The following is an 18,373-nucleotide window of genomic DNA, read 5'->3' as shown; positions in this document are numbered from 1 at the left end:
ACTCCATCTTCCACCACAAAGGTGGTCTTCAGCTTGTCCTCCTCAGCTATCGAAATCTGGTTGGACCCTGAGAAGTCGTCGAGAAATGAGTACATTTCATGGCCAGCCACCTCCTCCAGGATACTATCTGTGAAGGGTATGGGAAACTGGTCCTTCATGGTGACTGCGTTGAGGCACCGAAAATCCACGCAAATGCGGATCTCGTTGGCCTCCTTTAGTGAAATCACAATCGGCGAGACCCACTCACTTGTCTCCACCCGAAATATGATGCCGACCTCCAGCATCCGTTCAATCTCCTCATTCACCTTGGCAACGTAGTTTTTGTTCATTCGGTACGGCCTCTTCCGTACCGGTTGAGCTCCTGGAACCAATGGTATCCGGTGGACACACATTTATGGCGGAACCCCCTTCAAATCCTTGTAGGAGCACGCGAATACATCCTTGTATTCCAGGAAGATTTTGAATGCTGCAGCCTTCAGCACTGGGCTCCAATCGTCGCCTACCCAGATATTTCGGAGATTGGCAGTGTCTCCTAGGTTTGTTTCCTTCACAGTGGGGTCTTCGTACCGCATTGGCCTATCTTTCGAAAATTCATATGCCGAGACATCATTTATTTTGGCGTCTCCCTCCTTGTACTCCGTGTATTCTAGCGGAAACTCCTCCTTCTCGCCTGATTCGTCTTCAATCTGTAGCATGTGACAAGCCGGATGAAACACTTCATAGTCTTCCATTTGCCAGTGGAAGAGTCCATTCAATGAGGAAGTGTCATCTTCTGAACATCCGCCAAGTTCCAGCACTCCTTCCTCGTTTGGTTCCCTCTCGTCTTTACCTTCATAGGAGTCCCACTCCCATCTGTTTGAATCCTCTGAATCCGAGTCAGATGACGCCAGTTCCTCGCCAACAACCTCGGTCCTCAGATCAATGGTGTACTTCCGCCCCCCTTTCTCCATAGAAAGGGTGTTCTTTTTCTAGTCGTGGTTCACCTTTGCTGTAACCAGCCACCCTCTGCCTAAGATGGCCTCGTACCCCTTCTTCTTGAGTGGGATTACCACAAAATCTAGTATGAAGGGTTGTGTGTCGATGGTGACCGGCTGGGCCATCAGGGTGCCGAGTGGCTTGATGTCGTGCTGGTCTGCACCGACCAAGTTGAACGTGGGTGGCCATAGTGTTGGCTTCCCCAGCTTCTTCCACGTATCCTCTGGCAGTACATTCACCCCCGAACCTCCGTCCACGATGGTGTCTTTGAGGATAGCCCCGAGAATTCCCATCTCTACTACAGCAGGATGCCGACCACTATTTAAGGCCAACAACATTGGATCAACCGAGGGGCTGACCGGAACTTCCGCCCATGTGGCACGCAAAGGTGCCTACGCAGTGGTTTGTATGGAACTAAAAATGGCGGTTCTCAACTGTGGCATTGTTTCTAGAAGGTCCTTTACCCTTATAGGTACTTCCATCTGCAGTACTTGCCCAATGATGTTATTTTCAGCTTCAGTACGCGATGTACTCACCACCTCATTGTTCCATCGTTCGGCCGTCATCTCACGTTCAATATTGGCTTTTGCCTCCCATAATCTCTCCTCCGTACGGGGTCGGGATAAGTGGCCTTTTTCGTCTGAGTGCGGGTGATCGCCAGTACTTCTTTCTCACCAGTCTTCTCAATGTCGAGGAGATTAACCCCTAGCTTAGGGCAATTTGCGTCCTCATGGTCGCCTGGCCCACACCATCGGCAGAGGTGTTGAGGGGTGGCGCTTCCTTTGTGCAATCACGGGCGAAGTGCCCCCACTGATTGCAGGCCCTACACTAGATCATTGGCCGGCCCTTGGCGTCATACTGGATACGGCTTCTGTTATTGTTATTGTTATTGTTATTATTGTTATTCATTCCGCCGCCGCGTCTGTTGTCCTTGTAACCTCCAGATGATGTCGTTGTGTTGGTTTGTTGGGTCGTACCCGCTTGTGCCGATGTTCTGGCTTGTTCAGTGAACAGCACTTGGTTCATTTGCGTACTTCAGGTCGTCATGTTGTATGGGCACTCCTTAATGGAGCGTCCCATCACTTGGCAAATCTCACAAAAGGCCTTCTTCGGGCAAGTACCCTTCGTATGTCCTTCCTCTTTGCACTCTGTGCACCATACGTCGCCTTCGGTCCGACCCGTGCTTCTCATTGTTTTAAATTCTCTCCTCATTCGCTCCATGTCTTTCTGGAGCGCTTGCACCTTTTTGCCCGCCTCGCCATCGCTGCTGCTTCCCTCGGAAGAGTCATCATCCTCGAACGAGCTATCCTTTTTTTTCTTGGATGTCTTGGTCTCGCTCTCGAGATCCATCGCTCTGTTATATGCGTCTTCGTACGAGGTTGGTGGACCAATTTTCATCTTCTTCCAGAGGGAGTGTTTCAGTACCTCCACGAACCATCTCTTTTTCAAGCCATCCGCTGGTTGTCTCTCCATTTTCCCCAACAGTTCCTTGAGCCGCCGACTATAGGCTCGGACAGTCTCATTCTTGTTCTGCTTTGTGCCATAGATTTCGGCTACTATTTCGTTGTTGTCTCTGAGAAGGCGGAACTCTATCCCGAACTCCTTCTTCAGGTCGGGCCATGTGCCGACTTTGGCCTTATCCATATCTGGATACCAATCGATGGCCACTCCCCTTAAGGCTGCTGGAAATTGTGTTACCCATTCGTCCTAGTCGATAACACCGTTCGCTGACCATATGGTTTCGCAAGTGCGCAATGGCGGACGGGATCTTCCTTTCTGTCGCCGTTGAACTTCGGCAGCTTCTGTTTACTGGCCATTAATGGGGGTCGTGTCCCCGGAGGTGGTTGTGGCGATGTCTGTTGTGCACCCGCGCCACTCCCTTCGGCGCCGATGGTGTTTCCTGCTTGAGTGACTGGGGGTACGGTGTTTTGTCTGTCGTGTGTCTGCGGCTCCTCGGCCCCTACAGTCGTACGGTTGCCCTCACCTCCATTCTCACCCACGTCCGGCTCCCTTCGGTGGTCCTCACTGCGCAACGTAAGGGATAAGTTCCTAAACTAATCCCGGGTCTCTTCGACCAGATTCCTCCATAGCTTTGTTTCCTCCAAAAACTCTTCGTGGCTTCTCACCCTGCAGTGTTCTAGCGATGCGTAGAAATTTTCCTCGGCTTCTGCACCCTCCGTGACACCTCCTTGGTTCCCTTCGAGCAACCCTTCGGCAGGTCGTCCTTCGGCAAGTTGCCTCAGCCTCCGTCTACATTCTACTTGTTGCTCCAGAATCAAGGCCCTCTGTGCAACCTCCCACTCCTTCGTTTGTGCTTTCTTATTTCTATCTTTCTTTAATAGATTGGGCATTAATTCCCGTACATTTCCATAAATAACAACACATAAAAACAGAACACTCCTTTATTAATTCATCTCATCAGATACAACTTGTGTCAATATTATGACACCTTTATTCAAATATAGAATGTTCTTTTGTCCCTCTGGGATTCAGGGTTCAATTTCCTCTTGGCCTCGTCCCATCACGCTCTGCTCCCCGACAGCTGTTTTCTTCATACTGTTGGAGGATTTGTTGGCGTCGCTCTTCCCGACCAATCTCCACCAGGCGAGTTCGTTGTGCCAGGGATGCCTGTGCAAGTAACTGGGGGAGGTGGTTCATCAACCGATTTACTGCGGAACTAACTTCCAGTGCGGTCCAAACAACACTTGTTGGGATTTCAGCCTTTGTGGCCTCCCTTCGGACATAGGTCTCGATGGCCACCTGAAGGAGGATTGGGAATTCCCTCGTTGCAGTGTCTTCTCCGTGGTAGAGCTTTGTTTGCGCGTTGTCGGCCTCTGGGTTTATCTCACCAACGAGAAGACCCATCGTGTCCATGCGCCATCCGCTCCTTCCTTTCCCGAGTATGTCTAGGCAACGGCGCCAAATGTTTACCCTCTCGGGTGAATAGCTTAAAGCATACAAATACAACACGTAATGCAGAATAATAACGCCATAGATATCAGATAAAATATAAGAGATGTTATTCCATTCATAATCGTGTGTCACAAATTACATTCGGAAGTATATAAAGATGCCGAGGGGGTGTGAGTGCCAACCGTCGCACCGTAACTACCATCCCTCGGCTGCCGAACTAACAAAAACAATTACAACTTTATTAACTAGTTTTATTTGCATACAATAATGCCACTAACATCATTGTCCACGACAATTAATTGCTAGTTGAATGGCCCACCCATTAATTCCTTCCGCCTGCCGCCATAGTTATCTCCAAGTTTGTTCAAGCAACGGCGCCAAAATGTTTAGTCCTTAATGTAAAGTTGGTAACAAACAAATAACACAGTGTTTTCCACACGTACCAATTATTCATGTAACAGAACATTCATATATCACAGCATAAGTAATAATGATAAACAACTAGACCAGAAGAGTTATATCTTTATTGAATTATCCAGAATATATCCCTACATCATCTCCCCTTGCCGAGGTTCCATCCAAACCATATATAGACTCGACGGTTGGCCAAGTTGCCAACCGTCACCCACTCCCAACTACCCGACAAGAACCTCTCGGCAACTCAACATAAACATAAACACAAATATAACTATCATCCCTACTAACATGTGTTATTGACCCCTAACAATCGCCGAGTTTGGCGAGTCCCGACTCCCAAACTCGGTCAGCGGCATGTAACTTTAAGATTCATTTGGCAAAATAGGAGGAGAAAGGTGAGTTGTGAGGAGAAACAATAGAAAAATAACACTTGACGCCTGTTTAAAATAATAAGAGTCTTTTGGCCTCGCGCGGCACTACCCCTCGACCCCACCCTGTATCGCGACAGGGAGTGCACCAAGGGCGCTGCCCCAAACCCCCATCGTAAAATTAGAGGGGAAATTGCGCCAATAAAAGTAGGGAAATTTTAACCTCCAAGTCTGATTAGGCTCCAATTCCATATAACAACATATACTTTCATTTGGTGCATCAAGAGTTGGAAAGGAAGAGTTTGCATCTCATTTGATCATATGATGACATGGATTTTTTATTCCATGAGTTTTGTAATATTGTATACATTTGACAATATTTATATATCTATGTTTGTTATTTCCTTCAGCTACAATTTGCGTTTATGCTTATGTGATTGATGTATACTTGTGTATGTAATCAAATTAGCTTCTATTTGATGATGTTATTGTGTCTTTAAGGTGTATTTAATAAAGGGTGCATGAAACAAGTTTTAAATCTTTAAAAATCTCTAAATTTCTTGAGTTTTTCACTTTGCCGAGTCTGAGCCATGTTTTGACTCCCAAGTCCGAGTCCCAAGTCGAGTTGGCCTCACTGAGTCTGAGCCGAGTCCAAGTCCCATTTCTTTGGCTAAAAGTGTTCACTTAGATCATAGAGCTAGAAGAGGTAATTCGGAGGGCACGAGCGGAAGCAGGGGACGAGGTAGAGATTGGCCAAAGGTTGAGGCCGAGGCCTAGACGCATGAAGATGGCATCGGCAGGTGGAACACAAACTTTGGCTGCCCCTTCGGGTAGTGTTTGATTTTTTGTTGTTGTTGGTCTTTGGGAGTTAATTCTCGTTTCTCCGTTCAAACTGTTTTATTTTGACTTCATACTATTTTATCTGTCTATAATGATGTGCTACTGTTAGGAATTTTGGATTGGTTCATACAGTGGTTTTGGGAGGGCGGTTTTTGTATTTGGGAATGTTCTGGGAGGTTGGTGGGTGATTTTTTGAAAGATAATTGTTTCTTTTATGAAGATGTAAATTTCCTTTTCTTTTAATAATAAAATCCAATATTATCGATCAAAAAAAAAAATTGAAATTGTGCATTATTATATATTTAGTTAATTACATAAGTGATTTAATCTAATCTACTATTTAGAAAATAATTAATTAAAAGGGAATTAAATAATAATTATGGATTTTATGGTGTTAGTGGAAAATTAATTTTAAAGGTAATAAATAATTATTGTTTTCAAAATTTTAAAATTTGCATGTGGGAGTTGCAAAAAGAAAATAAATTAATTAATGAAATTAATGAGTAGATCTTGCATGCTTTTGGGGAGTTATCTTTTAAGGGGAAGAAAAGCTTTGGGTTCCCGTGAAGTTTCGTGTGCGCATGAATTTCTGGTTATGAGGTTTTGAAAAGGATTTCGGGAAAATCTGGTTTTGTAAGAAGAAATTGGGGAACAATGGAGTTTTGTTTTGGTTTTTTTGTTGAGGAATTAGTGAAGGGGTTTGAAAGATTTTGTGGAAGCTTTCTGGATTTGTGTGCCTTGCGAATCGTGTTCGGCAGCTATGGATTTTCTTGAGGATTATTGCTTCCACCTCTGTCCTTGATTTCCAGATAGCGTTAAGAGGTAGGGTTCTAGATTCACTTCTTTTGCATGTAAAATTTATTTTTAGTCTGAATGAAATTAGTTTGTTTATTTATCTGAAAAGAGAAAATTTTATGGATTTGTCTGTTAAATGGGGAAATTGGGTCATTGAAATTATCTGTGAATCTGAATTAAACTAAATGTAAATTGTGAATCTGGAAATTTTGGGTGATGGGTTTGATTGTTTAAAAAAAACTGTCTGCAATTTTCTGTTCATATTTTAATCGTAAGATATTTTTGTATTTTATAAAAATAATAATTTATGCAATGTCTGTTATTAAATTTATTTTGGGTGGTTAATGATATATGTATTATTTTCATTATGATTTTATTGTGATGAAGAAATTAATTTTCTGCATATGAAAAAAAAAAAAATCTGTGCTTTGTATTTCTGGGTGTCATGGGCAGCCACGGTGGTGGGGAATTTCTCCACCACCACCGTTGGGGGGGGGGGGATCCACGGTGGAAACCTTTCCCCCCACACGGCACTTTTTCTGACTGGGATTTATTATATTAAGAGCAGATTGTTATTTTTTTTTAAAAAGAATTTGTAAATATTAAATTTCATGTTGATATATGTGGGTTTGATTATATATATATATACACAGACTAATTCATTATTATATAAATGTTAATACATTTATATATGTATATTGATGTTGGTCAAATAATTAGATATATATATATATTTTTTATTTGGAAAATGTAGTTTATTTTGATAAGATAGTATAATTGATAAATATAGTTATATTTTGGATAAATATAGCTAGGTTTTGATAAAGATAGTTATGAAGGATAAAATTAGATATTTTTAGATTAAGTTATTAGATTTGAGTATAGAGTTATATTTTGCAAAATATATATTTGTATTTTGTTAAATATAGATATATTTGGAATTTAGATATATTTTTGAGAAAAGTAAATGTATTTCGATTAATACATATGTCATTTCATATAATTAATTAATCATGTGGTTAAGTTATGTTTCGGATTATATTTATGTCTTCATATGAACTTGAGTAATCTTCATTTAATTTGTTGTTGATCAAATATCATGATAGCAAAATTGTAGGAATGAATTACGATTTCTTATATGTTTTGAATAATAAAATGTTAGTTTCATTGTGCAAATTATTAGGAATAAAATGAGTTATAATGGTTTAAATTTTGGGGTATTAAAATTAATGTTAATTTGAATTAATTGATGTATAGATGGTATTATGGTCTCTTTTGTTTATTATTAAGATTGATTATTTTATGCTTGGCATTTTGAGACCCTGTTATTGCTTTGATTCTTGTCTATTATTGTGGGATACCCGGTTATGTTATTAAATGAATTTAGGTTCCAGAGGCTAGGACAATGATGGAATTCCTAATTGTGTATGGTTACTCTTTGTCATTTCACGTAATGATAATTGGTGTCCTGCATGACTTCTATGATAGTCAATCATTCTTTGTTGCTTTGAACCTCTATGTTTGTAATCCTATTCAAGCAAGTCAGTCAACCTTTGCTATGGTAGAGGGGTCTAGACTCTTGGTGTTTTGGGGTGTCATAGACCTTGTGTTGAATTTTGGATTCCTAGGTGCAAGTCAAGGGGGAGTGGCTTTCATTGGGAGTCGGGACCCAAAGTGGTCGCCAGGGTAGCTCAATGAGAGTTTTGTAATCAAGTGAAAATTTAAAATAATGAACTGGGGAGGGTAGCTAGTTCACATTAATTAAGATTAAATTGTTGCCTCTCTTACGCTCGGGTGCTTGTTTAGGACTGAGGTAAGTAGAGAAGGCCTGGAATGGCGTCCACCAATCTTGTCCCTTCGAAAGGTTGGTGTGGTCCACTAGTGTTTGTATGGGGGCCGGGGGTCGGGAGAGGTCACCAGGGTAACCCAGGAAGGGGGTCGGGACCTAGTGAAGACTCACCAGGGTAACTCATGACAACCTAGTGATGACACTCTTCACTATTGCATACCTAGTGGTCTCTCTTGGATTTGTCCTTCTGTGGATTGCTTGGGCCTCTGGAAGTTGGTTGATTTCCTGTGATTATAGCCTTGTGAGTCTCTTGTGACAGTAGTCTTGTGAGCCTCGTGTGAGTCATTTATATCTTCTTGTATTTCCATCTGTCTCTTGGGTCTGGTTGATACCTCCTAGCACGAGGGGTGGACCTGATGGTACCAAATGGTTGGGTGGAGTGCTATTCGTACCCATTGGGTTTTGGTTTGTCCTACTTCATGTTCGTGATGGCTCGTGGGAAGATTGAAGACTTCATTATGTACCGGATTCATGTATTCACTCCATTGTTTGAACTCATGGAGATTTTATCCTTATGGATACCCTGTGATGTAACCGATGATCATATGTATATTCTTATGGCAATGTATTATGTATCAGGATCCTTTGTAATAGACAGTGTCAACATATCTTTTGAGGTGTCATATGTTCTTGTATGTTTGGTAAATGTTATTTTGAGTAACATCGTTGTGGGGCCTTGAGGACTAATGCTAGATATTGTTTGTACATCATATCTTTATCTTGTAGTATCATGTTACTCCATTCTTGTGTATGGCAATTTTATTTTATTTTTAAATTATTCACATTTTCATTGTATTATTTGTTTAAGTCCTCTAGGCCTCATAGCGGGGCATTACATGAACCCCTCACCAAATTTTGGTGCCATGTTCTTGCTGAGTTATTTTGTTTTTTGGAGGAAATGTTAACTCATAACATAGAAAAATAGGATCCCAACAATTCCATGCACTATGTAAGAAACATATTATAGAATATTGACCTCAAGTTCCAACCTACAAGATTATTATCGACTAGAATATCCAATAAGAAAACAATATACCCAGACTTGTACTTACCTTTCCCATGCACGTAAAATCATTTCTGCACCACCACCACTCTCAACAGTCTTCAAACCCAGGCTTGAAACTAAATATGCTATCAAATGTGAAAGATCGCAGCTGTGGGATACAGTAAATTTTACTGCAACCTGCAATTACATAAGATCCATTTGACAACAGCAACCAAAATTGTTCTTGGGAAAAGAAAGAAAGAGTGCATGCAAACTGTAAATTATATTATTGCACCAATACTTTAGAAAATCATGAAGACGAATATCGAAGCCAAAATACTTATATATGTATATATATAAAGGTGAAAAGTTCATATAACACTATATTAGTATAATTTTAAATTTCAGGCCATTCATTTTCAAATTTCCACATAAGTCATATTTATACACCAATTATAACTTAGGATAACTTAACAAATCATCTAACCTAAGAGATTAGGAATGGAGAGAAGGCTCTTTTCTAGCATAACTCCTAGAATGGGTACTCTAACTTAGATACTAGGGAGCACTTGTTGGATGCTAGACCTGTCTTATTGGAGGCTTGGAGAAAGAGTTAGGATTATGTTAACATTATTAGTGATAAGAGAGTTACTAAAGTGGTATGGAAAGACTTTTCGAATCTTCCAATTTTAGTGCTTCAAAAGGAGATTTTGCAGAAACAATTAGCTTCTTGAAAAGCCTTATTTAGTAATGGCAGTGACATTCTACGACAGACTGGTTCAAAGAATGGGACTTACACAGTAAGGGGAGGATATCTATACCAAATAACTCAACTAAGAGAAAATGAGTGGCATGTTGATCTTTTCTGGAATAAAGGTTATCTTTCTAAAGCAGACACATTTGCTTGGTTGAAGCTTCACAAAAAAACTCTCACTAGAGATCACTTGCAGCACTTTGGCATGAATTATAACTTGTGTTGTATTTTTTTGTGGATAGGCGAATGAAGATGTTGATTGCTTGCTTTTGTTTTGTCCCTTAAGCTAGGTTATGTTAGGCTTGGTATCTTCCAAACTACATTGGTATAATATCTCCCTTCTTCCTTGCTCCAAGTTTTCGAAGGCTGGCCTCTTTGAAACAAGAATTCCACTTTCAATAGATTGGATATTCTCTCCCTATTTGATAATTTGCCATGTATGGCATGAGAGGAACAATAAAAATTTCCAAAAAAAAAATTCACTTCGACAGGTTATTACTAATTTAGAAACTAAAATTTCTAAAACCATTATGTCAAGTGTCTATGACTCTATAGTGAGCAAAAGAGTACTTTCTTTTCCTCTTGGCATAGTAAAATTCTCAAAAACTAGAAACTCCTTTAAGCTCTCCCCTACCCCAATCCCACACTCTCCCATTGATGGGGCGATAAATAATGATTGCACTCATGTGGGTTGATCCTTGGTAATGTGGATTCCCCCTTGCTTCGACTTTTTGAAGTTAACTTTTAATAAAGCCTCTCATGGAAACCCAAGTATCTCTAGCACAAGATGACTTGCAAGGGTTTGGGAAGGTTAGATTGTCATGGTTATTTCACAAGACTTACCTATCGGCACCTGAGTTACCAATTTGGCCCCCTGGACTTGCTGGTTCAGGTCCAATCCAACCAGGATACAAGTCCAAGTTCAATGTAATGTCCCAATTTTTGAGTTCTCTAGCATTGCAATTGGCTCTGACCTTCCTAGTGAATGTCAGCCTTGGCAAGGGGGTTATTTGATGCTGCCAATGAGCCTAGTCAGTCCTAAGGATATTTAGGTCACTTTCACAAATGGATTTCAGCTTTTGGCATGTTCTCCAAGATTCTTGGAGAGAACGTTTATTTATAGCAAGTCACCTAGTTGGCTCCATTTCTCATTATTCAACACCAGTATCACTCCAATGCAATAAGATTTTGATTCCAATGTTTTTCGTCAGGTTCCACAACTTGGGTTATTAATGTCTTTATTTTAATTATTTTCCTAAGGTTGCTTAAATTTTTTTAAATATTTTAAAAGCACATTAGTGTTATAGCTTGTTGGATCCAGCATTAAAAGTTTTAATTGATGGATGCTTGATATAGTGATAAATGTGCCAGAAATAATTAAATAATGAAATAAATCACTTTTCGACGATATAAGGCTTATTTAATTTCTAAAGTTATTTTATATAGTGTTTTTCGAAAAGTTCCCAGAAAGATTATAAAATAAGGTTTTGGAGTTCATTTGGCCTTATGCAAATTATTACAATTTCTCTGGTGAAACACTTGTGGTTTGGATATTGAACTTGGTTCATCTCAACCTTCTGAAGGACAAAAACCCTCTTGGAGAAAAATAATTACGGTGGTGAAAGATCCACCCAAGTTATTGTGATGTAGCTCATTCAGGGTTGCAGGCTCTACGAATGGGAGAATTTAGGTAAATGTTTGGCATTGAAGTTGTGTAGTATTGCTGAGATTTCCACAAAAAGGTTAGAGTTTGGTTTGATCAAAGTTTTCAATTTTTTTTAAGTGATGGTGGCATCTGTTGAAGTGACGCTGAAGCTGAAAACCTTGCTATTATATTAATTGAAGTCAAAAAAAAAGATGTCGAAGGAAACCATAGCTTGGAATTATCTACCTTAGCACTACAGAGAGTTGAACTCAATCTTGGAAATACAAGTTGGATGGTGTATAGCACCAATGTGGCCCGAAAAGGACAAAATGTGTGCTTTAAGAAGAATCATGGGAAACTATGAAACTAACTGATGAAAGTTTATGCTCAATTTGAAGGCATTAAGGACCATACGCTAGATGCTACACCTAGAGGATGATAGGTGAGAGATTTGTTAACAGAAATACAATCTTATGTTGGGCACTAGTAGACAAGAAGGGTAGAATCAGTGACAAGTAAAATTAATCTATTTTTAAAATAATGGTGTGTGAATTTATCACCTTTTTTCCTGTGAATTTTGGAGACGATGGCAAATGATTGAGATTTATTATCATTGGTTCTTGTGAAATAGCTAATCTTGACAGTATGTTTATCTCCATCCTTAGCATGATGCTTCAGTCCCATTTGCTGAGCAATAGAGTCCATCCTAAATCTTCTCTATATACTGTTGATTAAGTTGGCAAAGTGTTTGGGGTGAATATCTTCCAGATTGGGTAGTTTGGAATTCAATGTCGTTTAATTCTCTTTATATTGGCCGCTGCGATTGAAGAGAAGGTATTAATTATTCTTGTGCTTTGTTTCATAGTTGCTAGTGGCATGAAATAAGAGGCAAGCTGAATGTGTACTCAGTGGTGACGTGAGGATTGGATACATCAGTAGCTGTTCAAGATTGACTGAAATGCCTTTTATGGTAACAAAATTTGCTAATCACACAAATGTTAGTCAATGGCACTTGCATCTTCATTGGGAGCTGCATGGGTGTTTTTTGAAGTCGAGTCTGGAACCTTACTTCTGCTATTAAGTCTGTACTGTAATTAAATAAGTTATCTTCGCAAGTCTTTTCAAGCTGCAGCAGGGGACGTGAGGCTTCTTCTAGGTCACAGTTGCTAAGAGCGGGAAGTAGAAATCTTTTGCTAACTTAAAGATTGCTGGTGTATATGCACTCCTTTGTGTGGTAGACAAGTTGGCATACCAAGCATATATGTCCAGTCAGTAAGAAGGTCAAAAATAAACATTATTGTCTCTGTATTTGTAGTAGCAGAATTAATACTAGCATACCTATCTTTAGAGGAATACGGGTAAAGTACGCCGAAAGATATCATATCTGTTCATTATTACATTTAAAAAATTATTATGTTATTATATTGTAATTAATATTAAATCATTATTATATTTATATTATGATATTGTAATTAATATTAAATTATTATTAAGATATGATTTTTTTTATTTTTTTATTTTTTTTATCAGTTAATGTGGCACTATCAGGGCCACACCCGAATATTAAATTCAAAAGATTTTACATTATCAGCAGAGAGCCCCTGTTTGGGCAAATCATCATGACCAACCAACCCCAAGACCATCACTATATACACAACAGACCAGAACCCATCATAGAGACAACCTCCAATCCTACCCACAGCCAATACAAATTGGGTGTATACAACAAAATGCCCAGTTCGCTAGTCAACAACAAAGTATATACCCGCCATAGTATATAGTCTACACAGCCAGAGACCAGAATTGCCAGACAAATCAGATATGATTATATTAGTATATTTTAATATATTCTTTTTTAAAAAAATTATTTTTATAGTTCCATTTAATTCTTTACAAAAGCAAAAAAGATTTTAGTACCAAATTATTATTATTATATTTTTATATTTCTATTAACTCTTCGCCAAAGAAAAAAAAACTATTTAAGACTACATTATTATTATATTATCATATCATTATAATTTAATTTTATATTTGTTCTTATCCTTATCCAAAAAAGTGGATTTTTGGGGAATTTTATGTAGGGACACTTCCAATCCCCCATGAGTAAAATATTATTTCTAATTATTAAACTACTATTTGATTATATATTTTTTTTGTTTTTATATATATTTATTAAGAATATTAAAGTACTAATCTTGTAATAAATAATATAAAATTAAAAAATAATAATAAAATGATTTTTTTATTTTCCATACAATAAGTGTCACAAACATGTCAAATTAAATACCCTCTAGTTTTTATTGGGACATTTTTGCATCCATATGTGAGTGTAATACACCTTGGGCATAAAAATAATCTATGTTGTTCATTCTTATGTACGATGGCTTACAATACAATTTATGAGCAATGAATTCAATAATATGCAATATAATGCATTTCCACACTATTTTACATACAACTAAAACCATGTCAGTCAGAAAACAATCACAGAAGTTGCACGTACTGTGTTAGATTGTTCATTAATTAAAAATAGAAATAAGTGCAAAAAATTTGGTACAACAAAAAGGGTTGGCTCATACATTCAGGTCATATGGGGAGCTGTCCAAGGTTTTGTTCATGCCCTATGGGTCCACCTGAGGAGAAACTAGGAAAAATTTCACACCCAGCAAGATCTATCATAGCAAATCCATCAAATTTTTAATGCTGTTTTATTATATTTTTTCTAATTTGGCATTTGACTTTGACTATATGCCTAACTATACCCCCTAACCCTAAAATATGGATTCCATGACATTTTGAAAACAAAAAAAATGATTTCCCTTATTGTGAATGCAAAACAAAAATATCGTTCATCTTTGTAGAACTTGCATCTTTGCTTGCCATTGCAAAAATAGTGTTGAAACTGATCAGTGAAGGTTCCAAAATGGTTGGTTTGATATTCCTATGTATTTGCAAGAGCCATTTTGTTGCCAAGGAAATTGTAGAGGAACAATTTTGCAAAAGAGGTATGTTTTTTTAAGTTTTTTTTTATTTTTATATTTACATTTCTTTTTTAATGAATTAACATTTTTGTTATCTTTTCTTTTAAAATTCTTGGTTTGTTTTCATTCTTCTATAAATCTATAGCACATTCTTAATTTCCAAAATGAGTTAAGTTGTATATGTATTTTTTGTTTTCATTTGTTTCAAAAGTGTTGTTTATTGAACTTGTCATAATTGGCCACTAGTTCTAGCTCCATAGGCTGAAATCACTTCAAAACAGATCCAATTCTCGCCCTTTGGAAATATGTTCATATGGTACAACAGCTTCCAGATAGTGGGGGTTATATTTGGATTTGCAATGGGTGTGGTGTTGGGTATTCAAACTCAGAGTCAAGTGAAAGCCCATTTTTTGCCACATCCTTGGATTAGGCATTAAAGCTTGCCCAAGAAAAAATAAATCTACCCATTCCACAAGATAAAATCATTCTTTGTTAAAGAAAGGATCTCAAGCAATGAAGCCCCCTCCACCGTCTTCTAATCTTCAACCTATAGAGAGCCACCCTTTTTTCACCACACTTGAAGAAAAACTCGTAATATTTACACACGAGATCAAAGGGACCATTGAAAATAACATTTTAGAATGAATCTTGAGAGATTGCCAATCAACACATAGCAAGATGTTTCTACGCAAATGGGTTGGCTTTCAATGTTATTCATTCACCATATTAGCAACAAATAGTGGAAACAATTAATGAGGCTCGAAAGGGTACAAGGGCCCGAGTTTGCGAAAATGTGTAGCACCTTATTGGAAAAAGAAGTGAAGTTTGTAGAGTAATCATGGAAGCCCATAAGGGATTCGGACCAAGACAAGGGTGTCCATCATTTTCAATGGATGGGAAAGATGCAAGAAATCGACCATTGATCAATATTACCCTCAAGAGGTAATTTTGTTGAGAGCAGTGGATTGTAAAGAGGAGGTGAAGAATGGTGCATTTATTGCTAACATTCTCATGACAACCATTGAGGAAGTGGGGCCTCAAAACATCATTCAAGTCAGAAAAGACAACATCAAAAATCGTGAAGCACATGGTAAATTGGTTGAAAAGCGTTGTTCACAAATGTAATAATCAACCTGGAAAATTTTTGGCTTTTTGCCAATGTTACCATACAAGAAGCATGCAAAATAAATGCGAACAAGATACTTTTCTGTCAAATAAATTTGATTAATATCAACGTTTGTACATCTGCTGTTACAAGTTTCCCATAGGATGAACATTCAAATGGGCATTCCAATTCAAGAAATGAATAGACATATGAAGACCAACATAAAGTACCTTGAAATAGATGAAGAGTCAGAGAACTAGAAGTCTGATACAGAGTGCAAAAACTGTGCAAGTCTGCTGATCATCTTTTGTGCTCCTATAAGAAAGTATGAGATAGAGTCAAAATAGAAGCCGAATAATATTACATAACAAAATGTCATGCTTCACTATATTATGTTCAATACAAATTACATATATATAGGAATTTTTAAATCCTATTTTATAGGGAACAACTCTCCAAATATATGAGTTGTTTTAACAACTCATATTACAATCCCAACTAATTACTTTCGAACCTAATATAGCTACATGAGTTTTTATTATAACTCACATTTATTTTATCATAAAACATATTATTAACAAACCTAATAAACCTAATGATGCAATATTCCTAACACCCCCCCCCATATTGCATCATTCTCCAAATGGGGATAGTGGACCAGCAATATTTGATGACCACGTTTAGTTGTTCATCATAGGTATGAGTAGGGACATACACATCTACTCATGAGAAGCAATAGTCGAACTAGCCTCACCATGCTCACTATTCTTTCATCCAAGGATAGGGACAAACACATCTACCCATTGAACCAAGGATAGGGACTAATGCTTCTATCCATGGTCTTACATCAATTTTGGATAGGGACACACACATTTTCTCACAACAATTATGATGAGGGACACACACATCCAATCATAATTACCAACTTTTATGATTGGGGACAAACACATTCTATCATTTACATCTTGTGAATGGGGACAAACACATCCAATCACAAATAAAAAGCTTGGATACCAAGCCCTTTTCACATATGCAGCCACCATTATAGATCACTGCCACTCTGATTGCAAATGATATGAGACGGTTGTCATTGCCACCTAGAAACCGGTCTTGGCTTTAGTCATTTTGGCACAAATAGTTTTGCTACTAATGCATTTCACAACCCTGTCGCTAGTGACTAACGAGAGGTTGTTGAATGTCCTCCAACCTCCAGCAGGTTTGATTTAGAGAACATATTCCTCCTCACTATCTTCATGTAAAGGGTCTTCAATAGCCACCCCATGAAGGCACTCCTCGTCATCATCTACAGCCAATGCCTTAACTATATTTATCTTTCCATCCTTGGCTCACTGAGTGCAATTCATAATAATGTGTCCCTTCTTCTTGCAATAGTAGCACAAGATTTTGTTCTTGAAGAAACGATTTTCCTTTGATGTTGAAGAACTAGATTTGGAGGAATGGTTAGATTTATTTTTTCCATACATTGTAGTTTCCTCTATAGTTGATTCCATTTTCTAGTTCCTTCATCAATCAGAGTGGATATTATTTCTTCTAGGGTAGTATCTACTTTGTTTAATGTGAAAACAATGTTGCCATAACTAGGAGGCATGCTATTTAAGAAAATAGCCTTTGAATCATCATCAACTACTTTAGCATCTATCCCAAATAATTGATTCAATAGGGAACGAAACTTACTAATATGTTGAACAATGTTGTCACCCCCCATTATTTTCAGCCCAAACAATTTCTACTTTAGACCCATCTTTGCACTTGATGGTTTTGATCCAAACAAAGCATTCAAATTAGCCCATACTTCATTTGAGGTCTTTGATAAGTCAATGTGGTGGAGGTATGCATCTGAAAGTGTAAGACCAATCAAAGCTATTGCTCTTTGATCCTTCATTATCCACTTTGTGCTTTCATCAGGATCAGTTGGCCTTGTTATTGCTCCACTTATCACATCCCATAGATTCTTTCCAATAAGGATCAATTGTAACTTAATTTGCCACGTGTGGAATTCTGAACCTTCAAATTTTCCTATCAATATACTATTTTTCTCCATATTGAAAACATTTGACCCTAAAGCTCAATTTAAGGATGCCCCGCCATAAAGTGGATGTCGTGTACAAGCGAAAGTGCATCCAATTACAATTGAAATAATATTTTTCTTATTATTTTTTTTTTGATACTTTTACATTCACACATTAAACAAACAATAACTAGACATTAAATATACTAAAGGCTCAACTATACACTCAAACTGCAAATAATGTCTCAAGCCACAAGTATTAGGCCTTAATGGCATCCAAAGAAAGGCCTCCAATTTGATCAAATCCAAGGGTGCCTGCAAGACTGACCACTTCAAAAAGAAAACAAATCGCAAAGTTAATATAATGCCTCAAATCATGAGCCAAGTCAACCAACAGCTATTATGGGCTGATCAAATCCCAACGCCCACAAATTATAGCTACACAATAATGCCACCCCTGTCAAAACTTGGATCGCTGCCTCCACAATACAAGGTCATGTTCTCACTGAGATTGCAATTATGGGTTGTGTGATAGGTATGCTAAAAAGAACAAAACTAATAAAACCGATCAAATCGATATCACCAATATCAGACAATAAAATGGATATCATCTAAGGCATGTGCTAAAATAGGCTTAGTTTCGCTTTGATTATTCCAATTTTGAGATTTAACCAAACCCTAGCTCTATATTTCTTCAATCCGTTGCGAATTTGGTTA

General features: G+C 38.1%; 1 protein-coding gene across 4 annotated transcripts in view; it reads right to left on the bottom strand.

Moving 5' to 3' along the window:
* LOC131071435 (cell division control protein 48 homolog C) overlaps nt 1–18,373 on the bottom strand; it is a 352,754-nt gene that overhangs the window by 290,112 nt on the left and 44,269 nt on the right. For all 4 annotated transcript variants that reach the window (XR_009112514.2, XM_058007265.2, XM_058007266.2 and 1 more), the window contains exon 4: nt 9,210–9,340. Coding sequence is in view for 3 of the 4 variants with exons in the window: in XM_058007265.2 (XP_057863248.2) it covers nt 9,210–9,340 (131 nt within the window). In the remaining variant the exon portion in view is untranslated. The remainder of the gene's footprint in view (nt 1–9,209; nt 9,341–18,373) is intronic.

Source organism: Cryptomeria japonica, chromosome 6 (genome assembly GCF_030272615.1).
Source record: "Cryptomeria japonica chromosome 6, Sugi_1.0, whole genome shotgun sequence".
Taxonomy (NCBI): Eukaryota; Viridiplantae; Streptophyta; class Pinopsida; order Cupressales; family Cupressaceae; genus Cryptomeria; species Cryptomeria japonica.
Note: the sequence above shows the minus strand (reverse complement) of the source record. Positions and strands in the feature narration are given on the sequence as shown.